At 44.1% G+C, this 18,755-nt stretch overlaps 1 protein-coding gene across 3 annotated transcripts in view; it reads right to left on the reverse strand.

Annotated features, from left to right (window-relative positions):
• LOC146060500 (uncharacterized) overlaps positions 1 to 18,755 on the reverse strand; it is a 334,626-nt gene that overhangs the window by 230,796 nt on the left and 85,075 nt on the right. For all 3 annotated transcript variants that reach the window (XM_083173757.1, XM_083173756.1, XM_083173755.1), the window contains 3 exons: positions 13,302 to 13,509; positions 5,519 to 5,642; positions 936 to 1,104 (listed from right to left, as the gene is read on the reverse strand). In XM_083173757.1, the coding sequence (XP_083029883.1) occupies positions 936 to 1,104; positions 5,519 to 5,642; positions 13,302 to 13,509 (501 nt within the window). The remainder of the gene's footprint in view (positions 1 to 935; positions 1,105 to 5,518; positions 5,643 to 13,301; positions 13,510 to 18,755) is intronic.

An 18,755-nucleotide genomic window follows, 5' to 3' on the forward strand; every position in this document is an offset into this window, starting at 1 on the left:
GCATCAACTACACGGACCCTCATCTCCAGCACCGATGGATCAAATGTCAGCATAGCTGTGAGGGCGGCTCAGTGGAAGGCTTCCTCCCTGCGCCGCATACTCACTGTGACACGGCATTCCCTCCGGGCCGCGTCCTCTGCTGCAGAAGTCTGTCTCTTGGTGTAAAGTCCCAGGCCAGGGGCAGGCAAAGGTTCAGGAGCTTCGTAATGGCATCCACCTCGACTGACTTTTATCAACATATATTGGCAGCTTAGAGCAGTGTCAGACTTAGCGTACATCCAAGGTTCCCCACACTGCGCACATATTGCCCCAGCCTGCACACTCTACCACTACCTGGCCAGCAGCAGCAGGGCAAACCAGTGCTGTAATTCACAGGTGGGACGAGGACGGGGCCTAAAATATGCACCATCACTAGATTTTAAGTAAAATATGCAATAACCAGTGAGAATGGGCAAAATATGCAAATGCATATGCAAATATGCAAATGCATATAATCCTGTCTCTAGTAATAACCATACCCAATCCTCCTCAGTGGAGCCGAAACACCCCACAGAAACTGCTACACCACTAGATAGCACCCACTCCTGTCCCTTTAACAGATGTCATAATGGATATACTGTAGAAGATCAGTATTAGATCAGTATTTGCAGTATCGAGTGCTCTGGTCTGAGAACTGGCAAATGTGTGTGTGGGATATAGGAGTGGGACATGGCCGCTACTCTTGGCAGGCCAAATCATAAAAATAAGTGACTGGCTTATAAGTGGCCTCACAGATGTGTTGGCCTCCCGGGAATCTTCCCTGTAAGGTCTATGGCTAATCCGCCCCTGGCTGCTGCATACAGACACAGGGGCTGTGCAATACCTACCACTTCTGAATCAGACCCAAAGTTCATTAATACAATATATAAGGGTACCTTCTTCTAGTGTAGCTTTACCTGTGGGTGATATTTGTTTGAATGCCATTTGCAGAGGGAAAAGCCAATGGATGAAGTATGGCTCATAGGTGCCATTGTAAACGTACAGTACATTTAAGGATCTGCTTGACTCATTAATCATTTGTTCATCTGTTGCAAACTGATGCATAGAGGGAGTGCTTCGGAATTTCTATTAGACAAAACAGAACTGTTAGAATGCACATACTTACTATCACCAGATTTAATCATACTGTAATATCCAACTACATTGTCAAATATAATTCCTTAATCGTTATTATCAGTCTTGTCATTGGTTACATATTAAATACGATGACCTCTTTTTGAATTATAATAGGTTTTAATTTTTTTCTCTCCCAATGTAACAATGTGCCCCGGTGCAGGGACAGCTCCCCTGCCCTCAGCACCGGAGCAGCAGCAGCAGGGACAGCGCTGGGATCAAGGCACCGAACCCAGCGCTGCCAGAGCAGCGAAGCGGCGGTGAACGGAGCGTTGTTTTGAATCTGTCGCCGCTGCGGCCGCCAATCCAAAGCGCCTCTCACGGCGGTTTGAATCTCCCACCATTCGGGAGCCAATCAGGGCTCCTGCCATTCGGGAGCCAATCAGGGCTCCCGAATCGGGAGCCAATGGCAGACGGCCGCGGCGAGCCAATCAGCGCTCGCCGTGCCGCATCCGGCCCCGGCGTCTGACATCAGACGCCACCGGGAGGCGAAGAAGCAGGAGGATCCCATGCCGGCGGAGCGCAGGAGCGCCCCGGCTGAAGGTAGAAGACGCCACAGAGAGGAGGAGACCGCGGAAGAGGCCAGCGGCCGCGGAGGAGGCCAGAAGACGCCGGGATCAAGAAAGAAGATCTCCGGCGCCTTCTGCAGGAAGAGGAGAAGCGGTGGCAGAAGATGGCGGCCGTCCACGGAGAGGCCAGCGGGGGTGGGAAGCATCAGAGCTGAGGAAGCTCCCCCCGCAGCCTCTACCAACATTAGGTAGGTGACCCCAGGCCACCTACCCCTACCCTAGACCACCGGGTGTCAGGCACTAGTCCCGTGCACACTGTCATGGCCCTTCCAGCCTGTGGGTAACTCAGTCGGGCCCTCTCAGCACATGGCCACTTAATTGTCGGGCCCTCCTGGCCCGAAGTGTTTAATTGGGCCGTGGCCCCTTCCCTCCAAGGCCCTGTATCGGGCAGTAGGCCCGTGGGCCATTATAGATTGGGCAGTAGCACCGTTGGCGCATTTAGCCGGGCGCTAGGCCAGTGGCACAATATCCGGGTGTGAGGCCCGAGGCCCCGTAGGACAGGCTCTAGGCCTGGGGGCTATTGAATCAGGCACTAGGCCTGTGGCCATTGAAAGGCGTTAGGCCAGGGAGCAGCTAGTAGGGTGGTAAGTGACCCTGGCACTAGGCCAGAGTCACTTGTGTAATCGATTAGTCAGCCTCTAGGCCTGTGCAACTGCTAACGGCCTGTTAGTTAATTTAGGCCTCTTGAAGGAAAGGGTGATTTTCATCCTCTTGAGAGGTCCTGCCCCTGGGAACAGTGGGCTCTGCGGTCGCTCTTCCCAGGGCCTGGACCTAGTAAAGAAAGGGGGAACGGCTGTTCCCACCATCTCACCACGAACGGCTGTTGGTGAGTATTGCTGGTTCTAGGTAAGGGGAGGTTGGTAAGTAAACTTCCATTGTATTCTCTGTTCCTATTGTTGCTGTTTGTGTGTTTTTGACATGTTACTGTTTTGCATATTAGTCAATTGTTTGAGCGACTAGATACCTGAGGTTTAATGTATTGTTGTTGAGTGAGCGTAGGGCAGTTAGTCTCGTGTTAGGGAAAGTCATAGGATAGGGAGGTTGTCAGGGGCGTAACTATAGCACCGCAGCCCCCGCGACCGCGGTGGGGCACTGTGCATGTGCGGGCGCCGGGGGCTGCAGTGCTATAGTTACACCCCGCCGCCATCCCCCACAGTCTTTACCTGTCAGTCTTCAGTACGCGCTGGTCCCGGCTCCCTTCTTCTGCTATGAGGACCACAACAAAATGTCCGCCCCCATGTAGCAGAAAGTTCTCTGAAACTGTCTGCTGCATGGGGGCAGACATTTTGTGGTGGTCCTCATAGCAGAAGAAGGGAGCTGGGACCAGCGCGTACTGAGCGTAGGTAAGAATGCGGGGGATGGGTGGGATTGCATGGGCGGCGAGGCGGGGGTTGGTGCGGCGGGGCCGGCGAGGGTTGGTGCGGTGGGGCGGGCGGGGGTTGATGCAGCAGGGTGCGTGGGTGGGGCGCCCAAAAGCTAGTTACGCCACTGGAGGTTGTGTTTCCCCTACAGGTGCTGGAGAACGCCCGTAAAGGTGACAAGAGCCCGGGAGTGAGTAGTATTTACGTTTGTCTGTCTCCACTCCCCCTACGTACCGGCTTAGGGACTTTACACGGACGTGTGAGTCCCCTATCTAAACACCTGGGTGCGCAAGCGCCTATAGGTGAAACTGGGTGGCTGAGGCTCCGGCCAATGATGACCATTCACCCAGCCGGTGAAGGTCACGGCCACTCATAACCCCTCCACCTTCAACTCTCTGTGAGTTAAATGGTGGAGCCTTATTAATCACCCTTTTGTTCCTGACAGTATGGCGAGGAAAACCAGGAGAGGAATCCATCGGGAGGAAGGTGCATCATGTGCGGGTGCCGGAGTATCCAGGACCGTGATTTGGCACGGCCTAAAGGTGAGAGGGTGCGGCGCCAGGTAAGTGGTCCGACGACACCTGCACGGCAGCAGGCACCACACCGCACCGCCCCTACACCCACTGCACACCATAGTTCCTCATTATCTTCCAGATCACCTCCCCTCGGGGCTCTATGAGATGATTGAAGGGTAGGTCATACTTTAGCCCCTTCATGCGAGACATGAGGTTTTCACAATTACTTTTTATACTTTTTCATACTTGTCAACCCTTTAATCCATAACCTTACCGATCGCAGGTAATTGCTTTGTCAGGAGCTATCTAATTATCCCTGATAAGCCTGATAAGTCACCAGTAGACTACAGAGGTGTGTTGTCTTTATTTCATCTGTGTTGACATAAGTCTTCACTTGATGTCGACATTGTGATCTTGTTGAGATTATGACTAAGGCGACATTTTTAATGAATGTTTGACAAAATATACCACACCCACTGTGTTTCTATTGCCTGGACTAGGTACTTACCTCTAAGTAAGGAAGGTATAATTGTAAACAAACATGAATATATGTATGTGGCACAAAGTAAGGAGGGGTATGGATCATTAGGTAGACAGCATGATGGTCGACGGGCGTTAAGGTTGACGTGCGTTAAGGTCGACATGTAGGAAGGTCGACATGACTGTAGGCCGACAGGGTCATTAGGTCGACACAAGCATTAGGTCGACATGGAGAAGGTCGACAGTCAATATGGGGGTTTTCACATTTTGACCTAATGCTTGTGTCGACCTAATAACCCTGTCGACATTCCTGCATGTCAACCTTAATGCATGTTGACCTAATGGTGTCGACCTATGCTTGTCGACCATCTGCTTGTAGACCTAGTGACCATATCTCGTAAGGAGTCTCAGAGTTCAGTCAAATCTATTAGCAGATGTTTCTGTTTTTATCATCATCAGTGCACACTTTCAGTTAATACTTTAAACACACATATCCTAATTAAATAATGTGCATGTGCATCTATCAGAAATGTGACTAGCCCTTAGAGTAAATAGTATAGTAAAATATAGTGAATACTGCTAGAGCATTCATGATAATGTACCACATTAGTAGCAGCAGTGCACTGTAGAAGATACACCATAGTGCTGTGCAGTATAAGGTAACATTTGTATAATGTATAATTCATTCAGTCTGAAACCTAATCCCTAGAATTGGAAGGGGGGCAGGCAGAGGGGCCCACTGGGGGTGTCCCCTGTGCCCCTGTGGGCCAGTCCAACACTGGTGAGATCATGTGCATGAGGCTTCTCCCAGGCACTCTAGGCTTGGTATTATGCAGGGCATGGAAAGCGCAAATCAAGCATGGGGCATGAATATGAGCAGCAGGTTCCTACTACTGTACTCCAAGCCACACCACTTCTATTTGGCAAGGTACTGAAAATGACTATGATGAAACAAGGTACTCATTTTACCCCAACATTGCTATTCCAAGTATTTCTCAAAGAATGGGGCATAGACAGGAGAGCTTTTTTGCAATTTTTGATCCCTAGATTTCTAGATCACTGGAAAAGAGGGCACAAGCATAAACAAGGAAAAGTACCAATTGTATGTAATTCAATGTATATATTATATACAATCTATGATTTAAACATGTTTGATGTTTACAAAAGATCTAAAGTCACTCTGGTCGATATGATATGAATAACAAAAGATGATATGAAATGAATACCAAATTGCAGGTCTAGCCAAGGACTTATATGTCCTAGTCAGGAAGTGATATATACTGGCTTTAAAGGAATGAGCAGTTTATGATACACCCATGTGATAATAACAGCAGGTCTTGACGGTACCCTGGAGGTTTAAAGCTCTAATACTGTATCTGATACATGAAAGGTGCATAACAAACCATAAGTTCCCCAAGTATCGCCATAGTTTACTACTTACCTCCACCACGGCATTCTCAATGAGACCTGAAATTGGGGAACGTGTTGCACTTCTGATCTTTAACTCGGCACATTTGTGTTCCAGTTTCCTACCATATCTTTCCCTTGCCTCTTTTTCAATTGAACTGTAAAAATAATACAATTATCACATTACTTTCCTTACTGTGTTAAGCTGTACTTGCAATGAATTTATGAAACATGTTTGCAGCAGTGTAAACAGGAGACTACAGTATGCAGAACAAAGCTATATTAAGTCACTGCAGTGTCAGGGGCCCATACTTAGGGGATATGGCCAGTTACTACAGGTTGAGGCCAGCCATTATAGAACATTTAACTGACCCTCTAACAGAGCACTGTTTGGAACCTGACATGAAGGAAGAGGGGCCCACCAGGAATTTTTGGGGCATCCTTGTTGACCAGTCTGGCCCTGGCTCCCTTAGCAGGTTTTTATTGAGTCTTCTCTATACAATAGGTTTGCAAAGGTATTGGGGCTCAATGATTGGTCATGAATTTTAAGCCCAAAAATCATACAAAAAAGTCCCAACTTTTGTTCCTTTTAAAAACAAAATGATTGATCTGCATTGAGACCCTGTCAACAGCCATACATTATTAGAATCATAACTCTCTGTGCAACGCTAATGTGCTATATTAAGTGCATGGTCGAGAGTGATCCTTCTATTACAGTGTAATCCTGGGAAGCAATGAGGGGGAGGGGCAAGAATGTTTCATTTTTTATGTATTGATCATTGTTCTCATTCTACTGTCAGTTCTAGTCACTGCCAGTCTCCAAAAACAGTCTCTTCCCTCCATGCAGCCTAAACCTACCCTCCAGCCTAACTTTACGTCCCCTCCATGTGACTAAAACTAACCCCACTTCCCCAACCTAAACCTAAACTGCCCTGGAATACTTCAGTTCAGCATCCCCGCAGTCAAAATTCTAGCGCCAGCATCATTAATGTTGGGATTCCAGTGCTGATTTCCTGGCAGTAGTTGGGATAGCGGCACAGATCTCCTGGAGGTAGTCTGGATTCTAGCGTTGGTATTGTGAACGCCGGAATCCTGACAGCCAGGATGCTGAACGCATCTCTGTCTAGCAAGGTTGAATATAAGGATAGAAGTTCTCATGGTGAGTGTGCACCTAGAGTTTAAGTCAGGAAATGCACAAACATAGAAAGAAAAAACCTCTATGGGATGATTTTTGGCTGTAAATATATATATTGATGAAGTCAGACAGCCGAAACCGGTCAGGTGCAGTGTTCCCTTGAAGCTGTGCACACGCACACAACTCGACGAGCGTGCGCACAGACATTACAACAGAGCGCACAAAGCAGCAGTGGTCCCTTTTTGCAGTTGTGGACTCAGTTAATGGGTGTTTCACCCATTAACTACATTGTGTGCTGTGTTTTGAATGTTTAAATGTTTAATATCATTTTGAAGTTGTTAACACAAATGCTGAATGTCCTTTTCCAGTTATATAGAAGTGACGCACAAAAATTAAAAAGTTGCACAGTCAAAATCTTTTGCCGCACACAGCCTTCGTAAAATTAGAGGGAACATTGGTCAGGTGTTCCTCATCTCCCACTGAATCCATAAGTTAAGCAATCCTTGTGTTTTATCCTATTGCTTTATATACTTATTTTGTGGAGACGTCATTTATTTTATATCGTGTGTACATTTTTTTAGCTAAAATATCTTTTAAACAATTTTTTTATATCATATTTTTCTCTATACTCATATGTCATAAAATAAATATATATTTTTATATAAATTATTTTACAAAAAACATTTGGCATATCCTTTTATTGATGGTAATTTAGCAATTAAGTCACCGCTACTCTATTGATTATATATATATATATATATATATATATAAAATCAAACCGTATGAAGCAGCACCTCTGAAGGATTCTCTGTTAGATAGAATCCAGCAATTAGATATGAAAAGGGAGAAGAAAGTTTCAGAGGGCACTAAGAGATTGTTGAACAACTGTATTCAAAAGGTATTTTGATATATAAAATTTGTATAAAATAAAAAGTTGCCCTTTGGGCAAATCAAGGCAAGTAGATTCACATATACATATTCGTAATATGTCAATATGACAATATCATTAGCAAATTGACAACAAGCGTTAATTGGTCAAAGTAGAGGACCCAACGCGTTTCATCATTACCATGACTTCATCAGGGACAGTGTAGTGTAAATCCAATGTAGTTTAGATAGAGAGCAGTCCGGTGTTAGAATGTCCACTAGACATATATGGATTATTAGCTGGTGAAATTCCTTCAGAGGATAAGGTATACGCTCAGATGAGCTGGAGGTCTATGACCTTTAACATAGCCAACTACCGTACAGTGATTATAGTGGAAAGTGTGTGCAGCTCTATATATAAACTACATTGGATTTACACTAAGGATAAAGACTAGTTAATCCAATTGATTTATCATTGCCCCTGATGAAGTCATGGTAATGACAAAACGCGTTGGACGAATATGTATATGTGAATTGGACTTGCCTTGATTTGCCCAAAGGGTGACTTTTTATGTTATTTTATACAAATTTTATGTATTAAAATACCTTTTGAATACAGTTGTTCAACAATCTCTTAGCACCCTCTGAAACTTTCTTCTCCCTTTACACACACACACACACACACACACACACACACAGTGCCGGACCTTGCTAACAAAATATATATATATATATATATATATATAATTATATACACATATCCACACATATCCTAATTGAGGTATTTCTTGCCCCTAATGTTGGATTTCACTTTATGTGGTATATTCAAATATTGTCGGATCCATTCCGACATCAATTTGTCAGAATGTATCCAACATACCCTAATCAATGAAGCATGCACGGGAGGCAGCAGGAGGCGATAGGTCACCTCTTCGCTGGGTGAGCTGCTGCTGCTGCTCACCCGGCCCAACGGCGGGACCAGGTGAGCGACTGGTGAGTCAGAAGGAAGGTTTTTGTAAAAGTCAAATTGAGATTGTTGGAAACTGGGCCAAAAATGGATTTGGCCACGTTTCTGACAAAAGCACGTGGATTCGCAGCTATTCCATCAATCCACGTGGTTTCCGACAGACCTTATTTAAATGATGTGAAAACATCGACAGCCAGGTTCCCGCATATGGGACCGCCCACATCTCATTAAAAATGCGAAAATCTGCCAAATAATGCGATATTAAAAAGTGTGATTTGGTGCGATTTTTAAACATGCCTAAAAATCACACCCTATTAAATGTCACCCTTATTTTCTTAATAGTGACATATGTATATAATTGAATAAAAAAATGAAATAAGAAATTGCTCTTTTAATCCCTTTAAATTTGGATGGACTGTACTGTAAAGGTCTGTACTGATAAAGTAAATTATTGTTTGTTCCAACAAGGAAACATTGTATGTGGAATGCAAACATCAGAGGTGGGGCGCATATTGGAATGCATTATGCGGAAGTACAGGAGCCATCTTTGTTCAGGTCTTACGAATAACACACTTCCAGTCCGCGAGAAAACTGAAAAGAACAGCAGATCCAGTAACAAAGAGGGGAGGGATCTTATCAATCAGTAAAAGGTATTTAAGGATAACTAGGAAGCCCAGTCACCATGTTTTTGAGGAAGGGTACGAAACATGCGAGCCTGGTGTCAACAGAGTCCGCTATGGACTGATTTTAGTAACCTTGCTATTTTGTGCCTATTACTGTGACCTCTGGTTTCTGATAGCGTTATAATCTTTCCTCCACACAACACATGTTCGCAATAGATGCTGTGCATTGTGAAGAAATCATTTCCAAGGGGATACCACACTGTGCTGTTTAATATGCTTTTTCAATCAATGAAAATGTAAGTGCGTTGTATGAATATATTTATTTATTCTGTATTGGTTGGGAGAATGGTAAAACCTCCCACATACATGGTGAGATGTGTTCTAGGTGTGATTTGAGCCTATACAAGGGCATAACTACCATAGGTGCAAGGGGTGCTGCTGCTATGGGGCCCAGAGCTGAAGGGGACTCATCTTACTTACAGTACTATGTTTTACATACATTTGTCATCATCAACTGCTAAATAGGGGCCCTTAAAAACCTTTGCTATGGGCCCTATGAATATCTCCTGAGCCTATACAATGTGTATTATGTGATTTGGACTGTACAAACTGTGCGATTTGAACTACACCAGATTTTGACTACACTACAATGGTATGTATTACAATAGCATGCGATGTAGTACAAAAATACCTGCATGCACATACTACTTTCACTACGCGTGAGCACACATCACAAGTGAAAATAAACATTATCTGAACTTATAAGAACAAAACGCATGTGATAATCTCACCATGTGTGGGCACCATAGGCTCATTATATTACAATTAACTGACTGTAAATTTCATGGAGTATTTGGGGAACATATCCTCTATATATGCCCTTACACCATTGGCGGTTTTTACCTATGGGCTGCCCTCCCCAAGTAAAATCCGCCACTGTGTGAAGCCAGATGCTGTCTGTCAGACTACCCTTGCTTCACTGTGTCTGGCAGTGACTTCCTATTGGAAGTTCAACCCGCCAGTCACCCAAGGCAGTCCCATTGGGAGGTGTTCCCTCCCTCCGGGATGCCTCTATGGGCTGTTGAGGGTGGCAGCCCATAAAAACGGGTCCTGCTCATGCGCAGTACCGAGGACGATACTGCGCATGCACCGGACCTTGAATATTCTTCTATGAACTGATGCCGATGCAACCCATAGAGGCTGGATTGCTAGCTTATGCGCAATACCGAAAAAGCTACTGTGCATGCGCCAGTCCTGTGACTGTGACAGGGGGTGGGAATGGCAGTGGGGACCAGCAGGCACTGGCAGCGACGGGTACCAGTGGCAGTGGAGGGGGGAGGGTAGCATTGAGGCAGCCCTCTCCTCCACAGAGGTAAGAGCCTCCACTGCCTTACACTATGTGGCTTATTTATGAGTCATGTATAAAACCTAATGTTAAAAAAGGATACTACATGTAACAGAGGCTTAAGCCCCATACACACTAGCCAACCTAGCCGATGGCGATATAGTTAACTATATTGGCCGCCATGCATACACACTGAATGATATTGGCCACCAATATTGTTCAGTGACATCACCGTGACCTGCTAAACATACATGTTTTTATAGCCAAACTGACCTGCATGTTCAGTAGACATCAATCATCGTTAACGATACGAGGGAGCACGCATAGTTAACGATATTGAGTGTACACACTATACGATATTGTGAAATGTATCCCTCAGAAGTCCCTTTCTTTCACAATATCCCCATATGTATATGGGGTTTTACATACAACTTTACATCAACACCTGTGTGTATTTAAAAAACGACAAAAGATGGTTACAGACCAGGTTCCATCACAGTTATGTAATACTTTGTAAATGTGGCAAAGATATTGGGTGGGCCTAAGAAGTGGGAGGCATTGCTGTCTGAACATCTAAGAACCGCCATGGAGCAATTCCCTATAGGGTGTGCCATAAAATAGGGGAAAGGGACATGTTGGGATGAAGGTTGCTGCATCCATGAAATCCTTGGCTCCTACACACGCCTGACCTGAAGAATACCCTCTAACATGCCAATAAAAAAGATCTTATACGCAATATCATCTCCAACATGTGCGATCTGCACAGTGCATTTCATACCATTTTAAGAAAATATTCTCTTCTGCACCATGTTCTTCTGTAATACAATATAATGTTATAAAGCAGATATAGCTTCCACACGCTGTCTTATATTTAAATAAATAACACTCCTTAAAACTGCATGTTTGTGCCTGTGCTTGGCTCTAGAAAAAGGTATGAGGCTTCTCTACCAGTGTAATCTAGCCAATCACGATGTCATGAAAATGCAGTGATTCATGGAAAACCTGTCTATAGATTGCAGGTTCTTTAGAAGAAGTTAATCAGATTCAGCAGATGTTGAAATTGTATTCTTGAAAATACTGTTCCTCTGGGAATGACAAAAGACTAGCTGGCAGCATTTCAACATAGCAGAAAAAGAAGAAAACATCTTCTGTAATTTACACAAGTCTTACTACATAAGTACAACAGAATAGCACTGAGGCTCAGATAATATCTTATGTAACAAAAGATAAAAATCATTGTCATTGCTGCTAATTTCATTCTTGTCAATGAGTGCTTTATACAGTATGCTTGGTATTGCATCTTTAAAGAATAGAAATTGGTGGAATTGATATTACTGTTACTGGATTTTTTTTTTTTTTGCTCTACTGTACATACTGTATGGTTTATTAATCAGCAATTTATTACAATTATTTTTTTGTGAATAACATACCACTTCCCCAAATACACAACTGGCAACTATTGCAATGTAGACATGACTGTCCTAAAGTGGAGGATAGAGAGCTTTGGGTCTAATTAAGCTTGAAACGCTAACTACTAAAATCACTAATGAAAAGTCCTTAAACTGCGGTTGCAATACAGAAAATGCAACCGCAGTCTGTGTCAATGGGGGGGGGGGGGTTGGGCGACAGGGCGATCAATTCTTGATTCCAAAGGACCATTGTGTGACTACCATGTGATGTCATGACATTTCATGGACCTGCCCACACTCCCAAAGTCCCTTTGATGTTCTTTGATAGGATAAAAAATATTTGGACACACAAAATAGTCTCAGCCTTTTAGACAGTCAGTTTACTTTAAATGTGACACATGTATTAAGTCTTCTTCCAAAAGACATAGAGCCTGATTTGTACACAATGCCAACGTTCGCGCTGCTGAGCATTAACTGGTAAACTGCGCATGCGTCAAGGTTTTCGATGCCAGCTGCAATCAGCGGCAAATATAAAGTTTTATGGATTGTTTGAGGGAGGAGGGCCCCCAAAGCAGTATCTTGCCAAGGGCGCCATGAGATCTAAATCCACCTCTGGTCCTGCTCACTGCAGAACAGCGCTGACCAAATGCCGCTGCGCCTCCCATGATGGCATTCACATGTTCTTTTTAGGATTTGTTCGGACTCTCACACCGCACAAAATTACATACATACATTTCAAATCTTATTAAAGTACATGAAAATCGTGCAAGGACAAGTTTTCGCAATTATCACCAAAAATCTTAAAAATAATGGTACTTATTTCATAGCACGGCGCACACGATGTAGATTGTATGTGTCGGGCCGATATTGCAAGCATTGCATGCATCTTATGTGTTTGTGCGGCATAAGATGAATGCGATGCAATCGGCGAGATTTTTACATTGGAATCAATGTGAAATGGTCCCTGAGACCCAATTTTACATTTATTCCAATGTAAAAAGCCCCCAAAACCCCAATTTTAATTGCTAACCCCCCTCATGGGTGAAATGCCCCCCCCCCCCCCCCCCATTGTTAACGCCACCCCACTATTGACGGCAACCCGAAGCGTGGTGAGCACAGTGAGCCCGCGAGGGGCGGCGGTACGCGTCCTCCGACCTTTTCATACCCCTACTATCCACGTCGGCGTGGAGTCCATTTTATATAGTGTGGCGAGCCCGAAGCGTGGCGAGCCCCGCGAGGGGACGCGGAATACAGAAGTAGTCCACGTCCCCTCGCCACGCTTCGGGCTCGCCACACTATATAATTTATTTATTGGGGGTTTTATTACGATTTTTAGGTTCTGGCATCTTATGGATCTCATGGATCTTATGCATCTTATGGAGCCATACAATCTTATGCGATGGGCACCGTGCTAGGAAATAAGTACCAAAATAATATTTCGAATTTACACTTCAGTGTAAACAATGCTTACTTTATTTTGTCTCCTTTGAATGTTGTATCAGACCTTAAAAGTTTATCCATCCATATGAGCCGTCTTAATGCTTTTGGAAGAAGATGTCCACTAAGCCTGTTGCACACCATTGTCAATGCACTTGATTCTAATGCAATGATTGTGCTGACTGCATTTCCCAGGACTTCAGCACCAGAACAACTTAAAGATGGAGGTCTCTCTGTTTGTCCTGCAACACATAAGGAATAAAAAGATTAGTCAAATTTTAGATTAACCATAAGTCAAAATGTATATGTGTATTATCTACGGATCATTTGTAGAGTTGGATGCAATTGATGTATAAAGAATAGATGTAAACCGTGTCTGGATAAATCTGGATTTTGCACAATATTCAGAACCAGAGGTATTTTTAGATGCTCTGCATATTACATAAAATTGGTATATTAATAATTTATACTAATAACTGTAGATATCATCTGTATGAATATTAGAATATATAAATAACGCACCTCTTCTGCCTTATACACGTCAGAGCTCTGAAAGGAGCAACCTCATTATCCAATGAGGGTTTGTTATTGCTTACACTCCTAGTAGTTGTACTGTTCCTCTATGATGGGAGCAGATTTCTCTCCTTGTTTGATCACAATTCCCCATCCTGTGGGAGACTCCTGATTCACTGTGTAGTCTCCTGCTGCACCACAGTTCAACAAAACCCCAGATTCCCCACTACCCCGTATGAGTCTGTGTCCAGATCTGCAGTGTAATGTAGTTGTGATGTCAGTGTGTAGCCAGGACTGTGCTTAGTACTTTGACATCACCTGCCTCTGCATTATACACCCCTAAGTGACAATACATATACCCTACACACCCCTACGTGACAATAGGTATGCCAATAGGTGGAGACATACACGGCCCTTTGGGAAGGTGACATGACCCCTCAACAACACGATGCGCTCTGTGCGGTAAAATCTAATTCAAGCTATAATCTTCCTGAATCTACTTGAAGTAGGCAAGTATGCAATAGTGCCAGGCCATGTCTTGTATAGTCTAGAGTTGGAATCAGGATCCCCCACCCCAAATTTGCAGACAACAACTGAGGCAATAGACACTATAATGAGCCACGCATAATGTTTTAATCCTTGGAGGGGCATGTCCAGTGCAGTGTAATGTGAAAGCTTACAAAATCAACAACCATATAATGCACAAATGATCAGTAACCACCATAATACAGAGAAGATCAGTGACCGGTATATAATACAGAGAGCATCAGTGACCAAAATATAATGCAGGGTTGGTATAGGGCAGGCATGTCCAAAGTCATGCCCGGGGGCCAATTGCGGCCCGTGCTGTCATTTCAAGTGGCCCGCAGCTTCCAGATGGAAGCGGGCAGAGCATCAGATGTGGGAAGCACAGGACACTAAAGGTGGGGCCCCGGCAAGCGTGCCTTTACCTTGCTGTCTGCTGCAGTGAGGAGGTGGTGGCCACCACAGTCAGATGTGTTTGGCGTCCTACCCCTGCTGCTGCAATTGTATATCACCCTACTCCACAATCACAGTGACAGCAGTGTTTGGGGAGGGGGGCAGCAAGGGGAAGCTTTCTCCCATAACATGCAGAGCGGAGGAGGGCAGCAGTGGGAGCCCAAGCATCTCCTGTCATTGCAGTGCCTGCTTTGCCTCTCCTTCCTCTGGCTCACACAAGGAGCTGGTACAGAGAAGGGAGGGGGCAGAGTTGGGGACATACAGTGAAGAAGGGTCAGGCTGGAGGACATACAGTGAATGGAGGCAGTGATGGCCATTCAGAGAAGGTGGAGCAGGGGCAGGCTGGGGGACATACATTGAATGGGGGCAGAGTGGGGTACATAGTGAATGGGAGTCATACAGTGAAGGAGGGTCAGGCTTGGGGACATACAAATTATGGGCATTAAGAGAAGGGGGGCAGGCTGGGGGACAGAATGAATGGGTGCAGAGTGGGGAACATACAGTGAAGGAGGGGCAGGCTGGGGGACATACAGTGAATGGGGGCAGGCTGGGAGAAATACAGTGAAGGGGCAGGCGGGGGGAAATAGAGTGAATGGGGGCAGAGTGGGGGACCATTCTGATGTGATTAATGATTCAAAGAATGTCAGGCTGAATGGTCGGCCCCCACACATTTACACTTCACCAAATCTGGCCCTCATCGCAAAAAGTTTGGACACCCCTGGTATAGGGGTTTTGAAGAACAGCCGTTGGCAGACTGTGTGCCTATTTACATTGAGGGTCTTGGATCTGCAGCTCCTCCTGCCCCATTGTGAATATGGCCCTGAGTAACAGAGGGACCCCCGACTGCCCCACCCCCCTTCATGCGCATGGGGGTGCCTTGTTTGCACAGGCGCACCCTAATGTCGGGCACCTCTCACACACTTGATGCCTTCCCTCAGGTGCCAAAACCCTAGTTTACATATGGAGCATAAGGAATATTGCTGCAAAATTACAAAAGGGCAAAAAAAGTGTTATCAGATCAGAGTATGCTTTTCTCTTTAGATAATTAAAGACATAGCAAGATTTGATATTTTCAAATATTTATTTAATATTTCCTAGTTCTCTTTTAACGAATTAAAATAAAACAAAACACTTAATTTTATAGTAATAACTATAATTGAACATTGTCAACAACAGCAAATGCCAATATAACACCATGCTCAGTTTGAGAGCCTTTTTTAGAACAATGAAAATAGGGACATGCTAATGCCTGCTTGCTGAGAGTACGGATTTACAGATTACATGTGAAAGGATATATGCTAGATCTAGGTCAGATTTATCGCCAGGAGTTGCTAATTTTATATATCTTCATACTTATCACTGTCCAGTACTACTACTAATAATGGTGTGCAAAGCATAAGAATTAGCAAAAGAAAAATTATTTTATATATATATATATATATATTAATTTATTTATTTCTTCTTATTATTTTTATTTATATCCTTGCATTATCACAAACAGAATGATAAATAGCCAGATTTATTAAAATTTGTATTACTTAAATAATGATATAAAAGGGTTTTAAATCTATTAAAGGGTATTTGAAACCGTGGCCCTTATGCTGGTTGACTCACAAATCTACGAAATTTGAATGATTTGCTTAACCATACATTCGCAGTCTTGGGTGAAGGGGAGAAATCATTCCATGGACGGCGACCATCGAATGATTGCTCCAGTGCACGCAGAACAGAGACACCGATCTGCGAGCGCCCTGTGCAAGAAGACAGGGTGAGGTCAGCTGCCTGCCACCCTCCATGAAATGCTGGCCATTCCCATGGGCTATGCCCCCCGCCACCGTCCCACGCTGCTACGTGCGTGCGGGTAGGCGAACATGTAGTTTGCGAACGCACGGGGATAGGGCTCACTGGGCTGCAGCACACTGCACAGATCTGGGGTCACACACAGATGGATATGGACTCTAACAGATGAGTGTACTTGTATCTAAATGTTGCTGCATCACAAATATGTTGCCATGTGCTATTTTTAAACTTTTTATATGCATTTGAAAAATACAAAAAAAAAATTTTCAATTGGTGTGCGGATTTCTCTCCTCCTGATGGAGGTTATGCTATGAAATTTCTTATGTGATCGGCACCCGCTAATATAGATCTAACAGTGTGTGGTTTTTCTCTTTTCAATCTTTATATATATATATATATATATATATTAATTTATTTATTTCTTCTTCTTATTTTTATTTATATCCTTGCATTATCACAAACAGAATGATAAATAGCCAGATTTATTAAAATCAATGTAGAAAATACATCATAGTCCAGTGAAGTATGAAACATATAATGTAACAGTACAGTGTAACGGGATACTTATGGATGACCGGCGGTGGGGATGCCGGCGGCCAGAATACCAACAACATCCCTACGGAGAGAATGCCACCGAACGGGGTAAGGTAAGTATACTTATCTTTCCCCTAACCCTTCCTTCCCGCTGCCTAAGCCTTTGGTCATTAATATTAATCCGTTATATTGGTTTTAATTTACAGTTTCATCTTGTTGCACAGAATCACATCTATATATACATAAAAATCTAGCTACGCCTCTCCTCCTGTGAGGTGAAGTACCGCCACTCACCACTAGATGAACAGACAAACTAGACAAACTCATGTCAAAGCACAAAGTGAAAGAACGTTGCAAATCGGTCATTTGGACGGGCTTTTAACTAGCTGTACTATATTTGATTAACTGAACAAATTAGCCTTATTTATCTTTTATTGTCACCATTGCAATTTTAACTGAATATCCAGCACCTAGTCCAGATTTTTCTATTTCTAGTAGGATAAATGCAACATTAAAAGAAGGGGCTACTTTAGCTGAGGAACGATACATTTATCTTGTACTATTCTTGGATACTTTACAAATCTTTGTAGAAGTTATGGAGAACATTATTATGCATTAACAGTAAACCACGCCAGAAGTAGCACTAATTAATAATCCATTGGAGCATATAACTAAAACACAAAACAAATTGGTAATGTTAATCTGTATGCAAGGGAAGATGATTATAGCAATAGCAAGAGCAGAAAATAATCAAACATCATGTTGAAGAAACATACAGTATATGGTAGCATTCAGATGTAAATAACAAAAAAAGTAACAGGACAACAGCAAATAGTAAAATTGGAAGATAACATAAGAAAACTTGGTCTGGTGGCTGGTGCAAACTGTCACACCGGATGGTTATTGTGGATCAGTCACAGGCTGCGGTCCCGGGACGGGCTATGCTTGGGGTGCTGAAATCGTGGCAGGTTTGACATAGGACCTGCGCATAAACCCCCTGGATGTGAGACTTGGCTGAACTTCTTGATGAGGGCGCGGAGTCTAACTGCCCAGCGGTCTTCCCCAGGGACCCCTGCAAGGAGGTTTGGATTTCGCTGCGTTTGGACAGCAGGTTGCAGCCCCTCGCTAGAAGTGCTCACTGACGGTGAGAGGTTACGCAGTTGAGGACTTGACGTAGGAGCTTCTGGTCGAAAGGCAACTGGGACAGATGAAAGGCCGACCGGCTGCGACAGACTGGAGTATAACTGGGCCGACCTGGTAGGCCTCCATAGAATGAACACAGGAAATAATGGAACTGAACTTGCCGACCTGGTGTTTACACTCCGACTGTATAATGGAAAACAAAGGCCGACTTGGCTTTACCACAGGAACAGGTCACAGAAATAACTGAACAGAAATGGCCAACTTGGCGTTGACACAGGAACAGGTGACGGGAATAACTGAACTGAAATGACCAACTTGCCGTTGACACAGGAACAGGTGACGGAGATATGGCTGACTTGGCGTTGACACAGGAACAGGTGACGGGAATAACTGAACTGAAATTACCAACTTGGCGTTGACACAGGAACAGGTGACGGAGATAACTGAACTGAAATGGCCTACTTGGCATAAAACAGATAACTGAAGAAAACAGCAACTCAGGATGGCCCACTTGGCATAT

The sequence above is a fragment of the Crinia signifera genome, chromosome 2 (assembly GCF_055691185.1).
Source record: "Crinia signifera chromosome 2, ASM5569118v1, whole genome shotgun sequence".
In the NCBI taxonomy this organism is placed as follows: domain Eukaryota; kingdom Metazoa; phylum Chordata; class Amphibia; order Anura; family Myobatrachidae; genus Crinia; species Crinia signifera.